Genomic DNA, 16,023 nt, shown 5'->3' with positions numbered 1-16,023 from the left:
ACATAACAAAGAAAAAGACCTGGGTAGCACAACCTGCATAGGAAATGATCCTGGTGTCCCACAGGGAATTAGCCATGGTTTTGGGGGCAGTGGTGGAGATGGAGCCCAGGTTGAGGAGTGCAAGGTTGAGGAGGAAGAAGTACATGGGGGTGTGGAGGCGGTGGTTGCAGGCTACGGCTGTGAGGATGAGGCCGTTGCCCAGGAGGGCAACCAGGTGGATGCCTAGGAAGAGCCCAAAGTGCAGGAGCTGCAGCTGGCGTGTGTCTGCGAATGGCAGTGTTATAAATGAGGTCTCAATCTGAATTTTTTAATATTTATAAAACAAATATTTTTAAAAGGTATAAAAGGCAAGTAAACAGCACTGGGTGTGCGGGGAGTCTACGCTCCACCAACATTCACACATGAACATCAAACATTCTAAATATACAGAACATTGCTTTACATACTAAACCTGAGTATGCCTATACATACGTACACTCAGGAAAGGTAACAAACAATCATTTAAGTTCCATGACTTAACAGTCTCCATTTTCCATTCCTTTACTTGATTACTAACAAGTCTCCATTTTCCATTGCTTCTGAACAATATGTCTCACGTTAAGTTGTCAAGCAACTCGGTCTTCAGGCCTTTTGTATCCAGTTCTTCCCGGATCGAAGAAAAACATATCCATCTCCTTTGCAAGGCCAATGAGGTCTGGGTCAAAAGGCACGTCCAGGTCAGCAGGGGGCGTAATAGCAAAAGCCTTCGATGGCTGCAGCAGCAGAGAGGCCCGTGGCGTAGCAGTTGGATCAGTAAAGGAGCCTGCAGCTCCCTCACTATCTGGCAAGCCACACATTTGTGATTGTGGCTCCACAGGGCTCTTTAAGGCCTCAGAGATGGCTCGCCAGGTGCCAAGCAATCCCACCGCAACCTTGTCATTTTTAGTTGCAGAGTCCCACACCTTGACAGCAGTTTGGTCCCATATTTCAGGCTCATAAACTGTCCAATTGTTAATAAGGAGAATAAGCTGTAAGTTTACCAGGACAGTCTTTGTTCCTAAGGACATATAATTCCCCATAATGCGCAACTGCTTACCAGCGAGAGGCAGTTGTGTGCACAGGTCCACTTCTATCAGCTCGAGCTTTTCTCCAGCTCCAGTGCGCCTATTTCCAGCAACGAGCTTCTCTGAGCGGTTTGCTGAGTCTGGCCGAACCTATCTTCATGAGGCAATCAAAATGCCTGTTCCCATCTTTGTCTCCATTCTGCCAGCCTGTTCCTCTTCACTTCTTTTTCTGCTTCTTTATTGATGATGTAACTTCATTGTGTTGCCTTTTTTTTTTTTTTTTATCTTGAGGGCAGGCTCCCCTCTTATACCTTTCTCTCCACAGCAGTTCTTTTCAAAACAACTTTTCATTGGTCAAACAACTTTGAATGTATACAACAACAGCAAACACCCAGAAACATCCATGCCTTAAGGGCTGGAGAACAAGAGAACCATCTGGAGAACAAGAAACCGGAGACTGCATGGAGTCTCCTGAATCACCCTTCTTTGTTCCCTCTATACTCTTTTATAATCTTGATGGCCTCGTCATTAAGAGTCTAATGTTATCTCAATCATGGGGCTTTCCAACCCCCATGGCCACATTCCCAAATCTCCCCCTTCTTTATTAATATCAACCATTTTCTCAACACGAATTACCACTCCAGATATAACAACGGGAGGAGGAACTCGTTGGGGAAGCTGCTATTGGACATTTGCTCTCCTCTCAGGAGGCCACCCCAGCCCAAACCCTCCTCAGCTCTCCACACCTCCCTGTCCTCTCCCCAGCCCATCCCAGACCAGACCAGCAGAACAGCCCATGCTGGGATGACACACAAACAGGAAATGGAGAAGAGGACATCAGTAGCAGTGTCCCTGCTGCTGCCATATGCAGTATGTTAACCCCACCACACCACCTTCTCAGACAGCCTGCAGCCCCCCAGGTCAGCCCCGCTCCCCAGCACAGCACAGCACCACACTGCTGGCCCCGGGGATCCTCAGGCACCACCACTGCAAACACATAGCACCCTGCTCTGCTCCCAGGACACCCCATGTCCCACACAGCCTTGCCCCAGCCCAGCACGTCTGGGCTGGCCTGAGCAGCCATTCCTACAGCCCCTGCCCATGCTGCCCACAGCCCCCCCCAGCTGGCGGTGTTGCTCTGCAAAGCGAGGGGGCTGTGGTGTGTGGGGCCATGGGGGCACTCTGCAGGGCTGTGCTGGTCAGGCAGGGAAGGCAGAGCCAGCTGGTGGGGGGCACTGGCACTGACTGACTCCCACACAAGTGGTTTTTGGCCATGGAGGGTACACACAGACAGATTGCCTTCTTCAGAGTCAGAGACTCATGGAATAGCCTGACAAGGAGGAACCCACAAGGATCATCAAGTCCAACTCATTTCCAATGTCATTAGATGTTTTGGGGTTGTTATATACGGAGTGGTAATTCATGTCAGAAAAATGGTTGATATTAATAAAGAAGGGGGAGATTTGGGAATGTAGCAATGGGGGTTGGAAAGCCTAGTGGTTGGTGATAACATCAGACTCTTAATGATGAAGTCATCAGGAATGTAAAGAGTTTAGAGGAAACAAAGAAGGATGATTGAGGTGACACCCTGCCATCTGGGATTGCTTGTTTTCCCCTCTGTTAAGGCATGGAAGTTGCTGGGGGGGCTGCTGGTTAGAACTGTTAACATTTATTGTTTAATGTTATATGATAATAATATTATTAGTGTGATTTCAAGGGTTAACGAAATGCGGGAAAAGCAATCACGTTTTGTTGCTTTCGGGAACCTTGTGGTGGGCAGAGCATGTGCAGAAGAAAAGGGAGACAGTCGAAGCCGCTCCTGCATTCTGGAACAAAAGGTTGCTAATGGTGAAGGGGAAACAGTGAGCCTTTCACCCACAAAGACCACCACAAAGAGAATTATAATATGAAGCGGGGATAGGATATCCATATGTATAGGTGTACTCGGGTTTCTTGTAGATATGTAACAGCAATGTCCTATATATATTTGGAAAGTTCGACGGGTGCGTGTGCGTGTTGGTAGAGCATAGACTCCCTGCGCACCCAGCGCTGTTTACTTGCCTTTTATAAATATTCTTTTATGTTACCAAATTCAGAGTTGAGACTTCATTTATAACAGGGTGGTTCACTGTATTCAGTCTATGAAGTTTCACCAGAGGTATAACAACTAATCCAACAGATTGTTTTCCCTATGCCTGCTGTGCTTCCTGGAGTTGCAGAGCTCTCCTTGCCCTGATTTAGCACCATGAATGCTTTAGCACCCGGGTGCCTCCACGTTGGACAGACTCGTTCTGTATGTTCCATGCTCTGCTTACTCTCCTCAGCAACAAGAAGAATCAGTCCTCGCAGTAACACAAGGACTCCGAAAAAAATGTGGGAGGTGAAAGAGAGTAGCTTGGAAAAAAAAAAAAAAAAGGAATAAAATAAAATAAAATAAAATAAAATAAAATAAAATAAAATAAAATAAAATAAAATAAAATAAAATAAAATAAAATAAAATAAAATAAAATAAAATAAAATAAAATAAAATAAATCCTGGGGCTCCCTGGCTGTGCTGCTGTGCCAGGGCTCATTTTCCCTCCACCTTTTCACACATCTATGTGCCCCTGCATCTCCACCACAGATCCCTGAGGAAGGATCTCAGGCAAGCAAATCACAGCAGGGTTCTTTCTTTTATTGAAATACACAGAGAGTCTGGCTTCTCATTTACTCCATGTCTCAGAATCACATGGACAGGTAGATACTGAAATGGAAGGGGATGAATAATGACATTTTTTGTGTTCAACACTATCACAAATAAATCAAAGATAAGATAATGCAACACAACCACACAAAAATTTCCAGCTTCTGAGCCTGTAATGAGCTACATTACAAGTGATATGCAGAGGAAAAACAGCAGTTTATTGGTTCTGAAAATATCCAGTTACCAATTTGCACATTGCATCCTTGAACTCCTTGTTCCTCATGCTGTAGATGAGTGGGTTCACTGCTGGAGGCACCACTGAATATAAAGCTGCCAGCAAAAGATTCAGGGAGGAGGAGGATACAGAGGAGGGCTTCAGATAGGCAAATGTGGCAGTGCTGAGAAACAGGGAGACCACAGCCAGGTCAGGGAGGCATGTGGAAAAGGCTTTGTGTCGTCCTTGCTGTGAGGGGATCCTCAGCACTGCCCTGAAGATCTGCACATAAGAGAGCACAACATAAAGAAAACATCCAAATGCTAAGTAGGCACTAACCACAAGAAGCCCAACTTCTCTGAGGTAGGCATCTGAGCAGGAGAGCTTGAGGATCTGGGGAACTTCACAGAAGAACTGGTCCAGGGCATTGCCTTGGCAGAGGGGGAGGGAAAAGGTATTGGCAGTGTGCAGCACAGCATAGAGAAAAGTACTACCCCAGGCAGCTTCTGCCATGTTGACACAAGTTCTGTTGTCCATTATGGTCCCGTAGTGCAGGGGTTTGCAGATGGCAATGTAGCAGTCGTAGGCCATGATGGTGAGAAGAGAAAACTCTGCTGAAATGAAAAAGAAAAAGAATAAAATCTGAGCAGCACATCCATAGGAGGAAATAGCCCTGGTGTCCCACAGAGAATTGACCATGGCTTTGGGAACAGTGGTGGAGATGGAGCCCAGGTCGAGGAGGGCGAGGTTGAGAAGGAAGAAGTACATGGGGGTGTGGAGGCGGTGGTCGCAGGCTATGGCTGTGAGGATAAGGCCGTTGCCCAGGAGGGCAGCCAGGTAGATGCCCAGGAAGAGCCCAAAGTGCAGGAGCTGCAGCTGGCGTGTGTCTGCGAATGGCAGGAGGAGGAACTCTGTGGGGAAGCTGCTGTTGGACATTTGCTGCCTCAGGGCATGGTTGCCTGTCCATGGAGGAATAGACAGTGACATGTTAGAGAGACTTTTCTAAGCAAAAACTAAACCTTATTTCATAGAAAACATCCTCACCAAGGCTGTATCCTCACTGCATCTTCATCTCAAGAAGACTTGCTCCTGCCTGCAGCTCTGCATCTGTCTGCCTAAAGATGCCACAGAGACCATGAAGATCCTCTGTAATCTCAGAAGTAATCAGTGCTGCTGGTAAAGAACACCAGGGGTGCATCTCAGGTATCCACTGGCCAGAGGCATCTCCCTTTACAAGTGATGAAAGGGACATCCAACAATCCCACAAGAAACAAAGAAGGTTGTGTTGGTGCTGCTTGTAGGCTAAATGGTGTGGAGTGAATATATGAGTTTCCTCAAAGACCTACACATCTCTTTTAACTGTAATGCTCTATGAGTTTAGGTCCCTTCTACAATCCTAACAACACCATTATCGTCTCTCTGACTGCCGTCCAAAGCAGGAAGTTGAAAAATTAGACCTCAGAGAGTGCCATCCCTTCAATTATGGCAGGTGTTGTTCTTCCCTTTCAAGAATCTCCCCCAGAAATGCCCTGGGGGTGCTGGGGAGATATGAGGAGCCTGTCCCATGTAGCAGTCCCCTGCCAGCAGCAGGACCCTGTCCGGCCCTGGCCTTCTGATCCTTCCAGCCACAGCTTCTCCCCACAGCACCCTGGGCAGCTCCTCAAGCAGGCTGAGTGCAGAGCCTCACAGGTGGGAGGGGCTCTGCCCCGGAACACAGCCCCTGGGGCACAGCAGGGACCCTGCTCTGTACCACAGCCCTGGGCACCCTTGCTTGCACCCTGCTTGCACAGCCTGCAGCCGGTCCTGTGAGAAGGAACCCTCAAGTCCTGTCCCACTGATAGCTTTGGTAGATAATCCCTGCTCTGGAGCTTGTTGTTCTTCTGTTATCCAAAGAGAATTCTCCAAAGATAAATATCCAAAGAGTTCTCCCGAAAGATCCCATAGGCTGTGGGATTTGACAGCAATTCTGGAGATGGCACCAGGAACAACAGCTGTGTTGCCCTGCAGCCACAGACTTACCCTGTTCAGGGCTCTGAAGATTTCTCCTGCAGTGAGCTCTCAGCATCCCCCCTCCACACTGCCTTTAATATCACCCTCCCTTCTCTCATTGCCCTTGTCCCCTGCAGGCAGTGCCCCCAGCCCTGCTGTGCTGTGCAGAGGAGCTGTTCCTGGGTAGAGCTGTCTCTCTGTAGTGCTGCCCACTTGCTAGGAGCTCCCCTTGAGCTGAGAAGCCCAGCCTAGTTCAGCAGCACAGCTCCAGCCTAATGCCTCTCTGTCTCTCCCCTCTCTCATGTCCCTTGAGATGTCCCTGGGCCTCCAGGGGAATCAGCTTTGAAACACACTGAAGTAATCCCTGATGTTCCTTCCCTCAGCTGCTGAAGGAATCTCATTTCCAGCTCCATCCTTCCTTATTCAGAAAATGGATGAGGTCCAAGGATCACCTTTCCATGCCCTGTTTTTAGGCAGGACACTCCTGCAAGGACAGGGATGGATCTTCCTTCTCCCTGCTGAGGGAAAGGTTTCAACTGAGTCAACCAAGGCACCTTCTTCTTTGTTTGCTGTCCAGAGGCTAGAAGGATACCCTAATGTAATCCAGATGTATTACCCTGCTCTCTCCCGTGTCTCACATTTGGAAACTGCCCTGGCTATGTTACGCAGTGACCATTCACTGCCTCTACTGTGAACAGCGCAGGGAGCTCTTGGCAAGTCCCTGGTCCTCCAGGGGAATCAGCTCGGAATCAAACCAATGCAATCACTGTTCTTCCTGCTGTCAGCTAGGGAGAGACACCTATTTCCAGTGCTATCTTTTCTCTTAGATCAAAATAAATGTTTGATATGGGAATCACCTTTTCTTGTCCTTTTATTAGTTAGGACACCCACAAATTTTATTCCATTTCTTTCAAGCACCTGTTAATATTCCGGAGAACGAATCTTTTTCACTGCAAATGAAATCCCTCTGTCTACACAGACTACACAACCCAGCAAGCTCATAGAGTCATAGAATATTTGGGGTTGGAAAAGTCCTTAAGGTCTAGTTCCAGTCCCCGTGAAATGGGCAGAGTCATCTCCCACTTAACCAGTTTGCTCAAGGTCCCATCCAACCTGACCTTGGACATTACCAGCGATGAGGCACCCACCACTTCTCTGGGCAACCTGTTCTAGAGCCTCACCACCTGCTGCGTGAAGAATTTCTTCTTTAGATCTGATCTAAATCTGCTCTCTTTTAGCTTAAAAGCACCGCCCCTTGTCCTGTCACTACACTCCCTGATACAGTCTCTCCAGATATTTATCCTATGTGTCTCCCCCTGTTCTCTTAAGAGTAGGGAGGGAGAGAGTGGCTGTGTGGTACTTGGCTACCTCCTGGGGATAAAGCACAACATATCTGGGGACGCAAACCTGACAAACAAGTGATAAAGGAGGCAGTGGGGGAGCCAGACGTGGTCAGTCACACTGACTGGTGAGAGTATGAGAGAGGATGTTTCTTCCAGCGAGTTTATCTGACCAGGTTTCTTGTCAATTGAGAAACCAAGGGAAAACAGGGAATACTGGTAAAAGGGGATGTCCTATAAGGAGAGGCTGAGGACACTTGGGTTGTCTAGTCTGGAGAAAAGAAAGCTGAGGAGCAACCTCATTTTTCTCAGCCACTGTCTTAGGAGGGCAAGTGGAGAGGGAGGTGATGACCTCTTCTCACTGGTAAATAATCAGAGAAAGTGTGCAATGGCACACAGATGCACCAGGGAGGTCCAGACTGGAGAGTGGGAAAGTTGTCTGTACTGTGAGGGTGGTCAGACACTGGAATAGGCTTCCTTGAGACCTGTTTTTTTTTCCCAGCCTGTCAGTGTTCAAGAAGCATTTGGACATTGCCCTCATTGAATCACAGAATCACAGAATCACAGAATTTCTAGGTTGGAAGAGACCTCAATATCATCAAGTCCAACCTCTGACCTAACGCTAACAGTCCCCACTAAACCATATCCCTAAGCTCTACATCTAAACGTCTTTTACAGACTTCCAGGGATGGTGACTCCACCACTTCCCTGGGCAGCCTGTTCCAATGTCTAACAACCCTTTCAGTAAAGAAGTTCTTCCTAACATCCAACCTAAAACTCCCCTGGCGCAACTTAAGCCCATTCCCCCTCGTCCTGTCACCAGGCACATGGGAGAACAGACCAACCCCCACCTCACTACAGCCTCCTTTAAGGTATCTGTAAAGAGCAATAAGGTCACCCCTGAGCCTCCTCTTCTCCAGGCTGAACAAGCCCAGCTCCCTCCGCCGCTCCTCGTAGGACTTGCTCTCCAGGCCCCTCACCAGCTTCATCGCCCTTCTCTGGACCCGCTCAAGTACCTCGATGTCCTTCTTGTAACGAGGGGCCCAAAACTGAACACAGTACTCAAGGTGCAGCCTCAGCAGAGCCGAGTACAGGGGGACGATCACCTCCCTAGCCCTGCTGGTCACACTGTTTCTTATGCAAGCCAGGATGCTGTTGGCCTTCTTGGTCACCTGAGCACACTGCTGGCTCGTATTCAGCCAACTATCAACCATCACTCCCAGGTCCTTCTCTGCCTGGCAGCTCTCCAACCACTCATCTCCCAGCCTGTAGCTCTGCTTGGGGTAACTTTTGTTTAGCCCTGGAGAGATCACGTAGTTGGACCAGACAACCTTTGAAGGCCTCTTCCAACTGAACTATTCTGTTCTAGTCTAGTCTTGTCTAGTCTAGTCACTACACACGTGTGTAGGCCCATTTGTGTATTGGAAGACCACAACAATGCTTCCTGGAGTCTTCTTTTCTTCAGACTAATCCCAACTCTCTCAGCTGTTCTTCACAGGACATGTATTTGGTGTGCACAGCATGCTTTTGGTAGTCAGGTGGTAGGCTGCAAGGGATGCTGGATGATGAGGAACATCAATTTGATCACTCTGAGTTAGCTCTCCTGGCTGTGTCCCATCACAATGTCCTGCACACTTCCAACCTACATGTCATGAGGGGCAGTATTAGAATCAGAAACCCTTGATGCTGTGTAGACACACTCCATGACTGTTTCTAAACCTTCTCAAAGCCAGTTACCCCCTACACTAAAACACCTCATCCCTGGAGAACCCTGTGCAACAGCTGTCTTGAAGAGTGTTTGTTTTGTTTTCATCTTTCCTTTAACATGTGACTAAGTCTTGGAAGATAGCAGATGTTACAGAAGTCTTTTTTTGGAAGACAAAGTTGAGGCTGAGCTGAGAACTAAGTAAAAAATATCTGTTTATTGAGTTAATTAAGCAACACTGAAAAAAAAAAAAGTTTTTTCTTTTATTGATGGTGTGCAGAATATTGGGAAATATGGCATTTTCCTTTGCAAGTAATGCTTCTTGCAGCTAGGAGTGGCCTTGCAAGGACATCAGCCAGCTCCCTCTGCTCTCCCGGGTAAATCTCATCATGTCCAATAGGCTTGTGTATCCCATTAAGTCAAGTATGCCCTGACCTGACCCACTCCCACCCAGTGTACATTTTCCTTGTCCCTGTCCTTCCCCCATTCTCTGTGTCCTGTTTTTCCCAAAGGCCATTCTTGCCTGCACTGAGTGAGGTGAAGAAGGAATTTAGCACTTCAGCCTTTTCCCTGTCCTGTGTCAACAGATCCTGGGCCTCATTCAGCAGTAGGTCCACATATTCCCAAGTGTTCCTTTTGCCACCTATATACTTCTAGAAGCCCTTCTCATCCTTGATCAAATTCCATCAGAGTTGGGTTTTAGCTTTCCAATATTCATCCCTACGTGCTTGGGCAAAGCCTCTGTATTCCTCTGAGCTTATCTGTTCTTGTTTCCACTGTTGCTGTACTTCTTTTCTGTGTTGGAGTTTTTCCAGGACCTCCTGGTTCATCCATGCAGGCCTCTTGTAATTTTTACCTGACTTCCTTACTCTTAGAATGGACTGCTCTTGATGTTGGAGGAGGTGATCCTGGAATATTAACCACCTTTCTTGGACTGCTCTTCTCTCCAGGGCCTTATCCCCTAGGACCCTTCCAAGCAGATGGCCGAAGATTCCAAAGACCAGGGCTGCGAACTTGCTATTTATTTTGTTTCTCATTGTCATTGGAGACAGCAGGCATAGTTTGCCATGGTCCCACAGCTGAGGTGTGACAACCCAAAAATGTATCGATGCCCTCAACCGGGAGCACAGACTAGAACAAGCTGCAGTCTGTGCTTTTTGACATTCGTGAAGTCACTGCCAAGGCGTGGTGGGACAAGTCCTGCAACTTGGAATGCTGCAATGGGTGGATACAGACTTTAGGACAGACAGAGTGGAATGATCCAGAGTTAGATTTCCTCATGGAAGCTGCTTGGATATATGGAGCTCCTCTATGTGACCTGTGAAAAGTTCTCTGAGCACTTGTGGGTGCCAATCAGAGAAGGGGTCACTAAGGGTGTTATCATGGTGGGAGAAAATAACCTGCAGCCAGGGCAAGGAAGTGGACATAGTCATTGTTAAGCACTCCAAAGAAGTCTCTTAGAGTAAGAGTCTGGGTCTCCCTGAGGGTTTTTTATTGTCCCTGCCATTTTCCAGAAGGGGAACAGAGCTGAGTGCAAACAGTCCAGGTGGTTTCTGGAGTGTCTTGGGATAGCTTCCTTGTCTAGCTTCCAGATAGTCCAGCAGAGGTAATACAAACCTGGATCTGATACCTGCATGCCAGAAAGAGCTAGTCAGGGATGTGATGATCTGTGTCAGCCCTGTCTGTCGTGACCCTGAAATTGTGGGGTCCCGGATCCCAAAGGGTGTGAGAAAGGAAATAAAAGACTTTTAGTGGGGATCCCAGGTGAGCAGCACACAAGTTCAGAACAGTGGCTGGATGCCTCACAAGTGATAATAACTCTTTCTCCATTAATTTTCTCCCAGTTTTGGGGAGGAGACAGAGATGTTATAGGGGAGTTTTATATGATTTAGCTAACTGCCAAGGGACTGCTCCCAGGTTAGTGACAAGGCACAAAGGAAGGCAACAATTTTAGTCAGTATACACTGACAAAATGCCAATACCTATATTCCCAATCTCTGAAGTCCTAATGACTGCTAACCTGGACATCCTCTGGCACCTCAAATGTCAAATGGTGTTTGCATTTGAACAACTCACTGCTCTTCTCTATCTCTTGTAATTACTGTGGGAGCTTGAGCTAGAGTATTTTGTGCATACCCGTACAGAGGTGAGAGAAATCACATCACCCATGTGTGCATTTGTGGCTGATAAGGAAGGTTCTGGGCCCTGTTTCAGGCCTGGGATATCAAACTGAGAATGAAAAGCATGAATTGACTGACTGTGGTCACTGCCCTCAGCTTGGGAAATGTGATTCCTGACAGCCACAGTCTGGGTGTCACTACCTAAAAGTGAAAGAGGACAAAGTGATTTTTTGATGAAACTTCTCATGATAGGAGAAATGACATTGCTGGCACTAAGTGTTGCTCCTCAGCTAAGGGAGGGAACATCAGGGATTGCTTCAGTCTGATTCAAAGTTGATTCATTTGGAGGCCCAGGGACTTTTCAAGTGCTCCCCATGCTGATGAGCTGGGCTGGGCTCCTGGGCCCAATGGGAGCTCCTGGCAAGCAGGCAGCACTGCAGAGAGACAGCTCTGCCCAGGAGCAGCTCCTCTGCACAGCGCAGCAGGGCTGGGGACACTGCCTGCAGGGGACAAGGGTGGCTGAGAGAAGAGAGGGAGATGTTAAAGGCAGCGTGGAGGGGGGATGCTGAGAGCTCACAGCAGGAGAAATCTTCAGAGCCCTGAACAGGGTAAGTCTGTGGCTGCAGGGCAATGCAGCTGTTGTTCCTGGTGCCATCTCCAGAATTGCTGGCAAATCCCACAGCCTATGGGATCTTTCAGGAGAATTCTTTGGATATTTATCTTTGGAGAATTCTCTTTGGATAATAGAAGAATAACAAGATCTAGAGCAGAAATTACCTGCCAGAGCTGTCAGAGTTACAGGAGATGAGGGTTCCTTCTCACAGGGCTGGCTCCAGGCTGTGCAGCTGGGTTGCGGGCAGGGGTGACCATGGCTGTGGTGCAGAGCAGGGTCCCTGCTGTGCCCCAGGGGCTGTGTGCCAGAAGAGGCCTCTGCTGCCTGTGAGGCTCAGTACTCAGCCTGCCTGGGGAGCTGCCCAGGCCACTGCAGGGAGAAGCCATGTTTAGAAGTAGCCCTCAAACAAGGGCAAGGCAGGGCAGGGTCCTGCTGGAGCCCAGGGGCTGATGCCTGGAGCAGGCTGCTCAGAGCTCCACAGCACTCCCAGGGCATCTTTGGGAATATTCTTGAAAAAGAAGATAAACAGCTACACTGCCAGAAGGGAAGAAACACCGTGGGGTCTGTTCTTTCACTTTTCTGCCCTCAAGAGCTCTCTGGACAAGTCACAGCAGCTCCTTAGCCACTGAACACAATGAATATGTCCCTGGAAATTGCCTTGGGAAAGGATGTGTCTGCAGGGCAGAGCTGAGCACACTGCAGGTGGGACAGGGTCTGTGAGCAATGGCAGGGAGGAGATGTGGGGACAGGGAAGGAGCTGCCAGTAAGGACAGTTTCAGGTAGCAGTGATCTGTGTAGGGAGGGAGAGGGAGCTGCTGCCTGAAACACCAAGAGAGGGGGGATACAGGCACTTCCTGCCAGGCCTGCAGTGCAGGCACCTTCTCTGCAGCAACCCCCTGCTCTCCTCTGCCACCCAGTACATCAGCCACTCTCAGCGCCTGGGGATTTAGGGCATGAACCACCATCTCCTCAGCTGAACCTCCAAAGGAAGAAAGGAGCCTGTGTCCTGCAAGGTGATACACAATGATGAGGCTAAGAGTACCTGCTCTGCAGTGTCACGTCTCTAGGTGGCATGCAAGCTTGGTAGGGTGTAGGTTTCACTGCATGCCCATCTGCTTTTCTCTCTGTCAGCTGGTTGGAGCATTGTGGTACTCATTCTCACTTCTCCACCTGTACGTGGCTCTCCTACTTCCTTTGTCTGGGAAGCAAGTGGGTGTAAACATCTGTTCTGACATGGAGTGCTGGGTACTGCTCTGAGCATTTCTTCTTGGGAACAAGGTGCCCAAACTCCATTATAACCTGTCAGGCATGCTGTCATTCAGTTGGGTGGGTTGGATAACAAGCTGACTCATTCAACTCAGGGAATGGTGATTTTTGTGAGAGAAGGTGTGAGTTTTGCTCAGAGAATTCTGCCTTGTCATTGTCTTTTCCTCTAGTGACAGGTGCACATGGCCAGAGGCAGCAAATGTCCAACAGAACCTTCCCCACAGAGTTCCTTCTCCTGCCATTCGCAGACACACGCGAGCTGCAGCTCCTGCACTTCGGGCTCTTCTTGGGCATCTACCTGGCTGCCCTCCTGGGCAACGGCCTCATCATCACAGCCATAGCCTGCGACCACCGCCTCCACACCCCCATGTACTTCTTCCTCCTCAACCTCTCTTTGATTGACCTTGGAACTATTACCACGACTGCCCCCAAATCCATGGCCAATTCCCTGTGGGACACCAGGGCCATTTCCTATGCAGGCTGTGCTACCCAGCTCTTTATGTTTGTTGTCTTTGTTGCAGCAGAGTTTTATCTTCTCACCATCATGGCCTATGACCGCTATATTGCCATCTGCAAACCCCTACACTATGGGACAATAATGGACAGCAGAACTTGTGTCAACATGGCAGCAGCTGCCTGGGGCAGTACTTTTCTCTATGCTGTGCTGCACACTGCCAATACCTTTTCCCTTCCCCTCTGCCAAGGCAATGCCCTTGACCAGTTCTTCTGTGAAATTCCCCAGATCCTCAAGCTGTCTTGCTCTGATGCCTTCCTCACAGAAGTTGGGCTTCTTATTATTAGTGTCACTGTAGCATCTGGGTGTTTTGTTTTCCTTGTGCTGTCTTATGTGCAGATCTTCAGGGCTGTAATTAGGATGCCCTCCCATCAAGGACGGTACAAAGCTTTTTCCACGTGCCTCCCTCACCTGGCCGTGGTCTCCTTGTTTCTTAGTACTGCCACTTTTACCTACCTGAAGCCCTCCTCCATTTCTTCCCCATCCCTTGACCTTTTGCTGGCAGTTCTGTACTCAGTGGTACCTCCAGCAGTGAACCCCCTCATCTACAGCATGAGGAACCAGCAGCTCAAGGATGCAGTTAGGAAACTGATTTGGTGGATGTTTTTCAGTTCTTATAAAGATCCCTTCACTCTCCACAAATGAACGTCAGTAATCTTCTTCCAGGCGTGTTTTTGTGTTTTTGTTGTTCTCATTATACACACACACACACACACACACACACACATATATATATATAGTCATTATGGCTGTTCCTGCTCCTTGCATCCCTGCATAAATATTTAAATATTTTGATTCCCCCAAGTGCTATGAATCCACGAACCTGTTTGCTCACATATGAAAGCTGTATAAATGTGCATTTAACACTGTGAGGGAGTCAGTGAAGACTCTCATAACATTGCTGTACTAAAATGGAAACACCCCAATGCTATGCTCAAAGCCTGAGCCTGAGTTGTCTTTACCAAACCATTGCCAAGGCCCAAATAATTGCTGCCCACAAGGGTCTGTTCCTCTTTTGGTTCAGGAGGGAATGGTTCATTGTCACATTTGTGATCTTTCAGAGACCAAGGGCTAGATTTAAGACTTACCCATGGATGTCTACTGACAACAGAGGCAGTGAATGGTCACTGCATTACATAACCAGGACTGTTCCTACATCTGAGCCATAGATGATGTCCTTCAGGAGAGGCATCTGGAGCTGCCTGCGGAGCCCAGGGTACTTCCAGGGACAGCAGAGCCTGGTATGAGCCATGACTTAAGCCCCTTTGAAGGTGAGAGATCTCCCACTGTGCTCTCAGCCACAGGGAAAGAACTAAAGCCAGGTATTCACAGGGAACCTGAAACCCTGAAGTCCCAGAGAAGAGAGTGGGCACCCAGAAGGCAGAGGGAAGGGAATCTGAGGAGTGATTCATTTCCCCTTTCATGAAGTACCTCTGTTTGGTACAACACTACAGCCCATTTCCTCTGCACAGCAGCAGTGCCAGCTTGAGGGACAGCTTGTGGGGAGCATGGAGATGGCCATTCCCCACTGCCAAGGGGAGCTGATTTTTGAAATTTGACCAGCTCCATCCTTCTGCTGGCATCAGTGTCTATACTGGGGGAGCAGCCACCAAGACAGTGGATCAGTGTTGGGTCATGGGCTAGAAAGCACTGGCTAACCTGATCTATCTGTAAAACTATCACTGCTCAGAGAAAATGATCATAGAATCATAGAATCTTAGAATATCCCAAGGTGGAAGGGACCCATAAGGATCATTGAGCCCAACTCCTGACTCCACACAAGTCTATCCAAAAATTCAGACCATATGACTAAGAGCACATTTCAAATACTTCTTAAACTCCAACAGGCTTGGTGCCATGACTACGACCTTGGGGAGCCTGTTCCAGTGCATGACAACCCTCTCATTGAAGAACTTTTACTGATATGCAGTCTGAACCTCCCCTGTTGTAGCTTGACACTATTCCCTCAGGTCCTATCACTGATCACCAAAGAGAGTAGATTGGTGCCTGTCCCTCCACTCCCCCTCATGAGGAAGACATAGACTACAATGAGGTCTCCCCTCAGCCTCTTGTTTTCCAGGCTGAACAGGCCCAGTGACCTCAGCCACTCCCCATACATCTTCCCCTCTAGGCCCTTCGCCATCTTTGTAGACCTCCTCTGGACACTCTCCAACAGTTTCACATCCTGTTTGTACTGTGGTGCCCAGAACTGCACACAGAACTCAGGGTGAGGCTGAACAAGTGCAGAATAGAGTGGGACAATCACTTCCCTTGACCAACTAGCAATGCCGTGCTTATGCACCCCTGGATACGGTTGGCCCTCCTGGCTGGCAGGGCACACTGCTGGCTCATATTCAGCTTGCTGTCAACCACAACCCCCAGATCCCTCTCTGCAGGGCTGCTCTCCAGCATCTCATCCCCCAATCTGTAAGTATAGCCAGGGTTGCCCCGTCCCAGGTGCAGGACCCAGCACTTGCTCTTGTCATGCGGTTGGTGATCGCCCAGCTCTCCAGTCTTTCCAAATCTCTCTGCACGG

At 48.6% G+C, this 16,023-nt stretch overlaps 1 protein-coding gene across 1 annotated transcript in view; it reads right to left on the bottom strand.

Annotated features, from left to right (window-relative positions):
• Positions 1-605: 605 nt before the first annotated feature.
• The window catches only part of LOC119715172 (scavenger receptor cysteine-rich type 1 protein M130-like), an 84,966-nt gene continuing 69,548 nt past the window's right edge, over positions 606-16,023 (bottom strand). Inside the window, exon 12 of the mRNA XM_072030365.1 lies at positions 606-694. Coding sequence (XP_071886466.1) covers positions 606-694 — 89 coding nt within the window. The remainder of the gene's footprint in view (positions 695-16,023) is intronic.

The sequence above is a fragment of the Anas platyrhynchos genome, chromosome 32 (assembly GCF_047663525.1).
Source record: "Anas platyrhynchos isolate ZD024472 breed Pekin duck chromosome 32, IASCAAS_PekinDuck_T2T, whole genome shotgun sequence".
Taxonomy (NCBI): domain Eukaryota; kingdom Metazoa; phylum Chordata; class Aves; order Anseriformes; family Anatidae; genus Anas; species Anas platyrhynchos.
The sequence above is the reverse complement of the archived record's forward strand: the minus strand, read 5'-3'. Positions and strand labels throughout refer to the sequence as shown.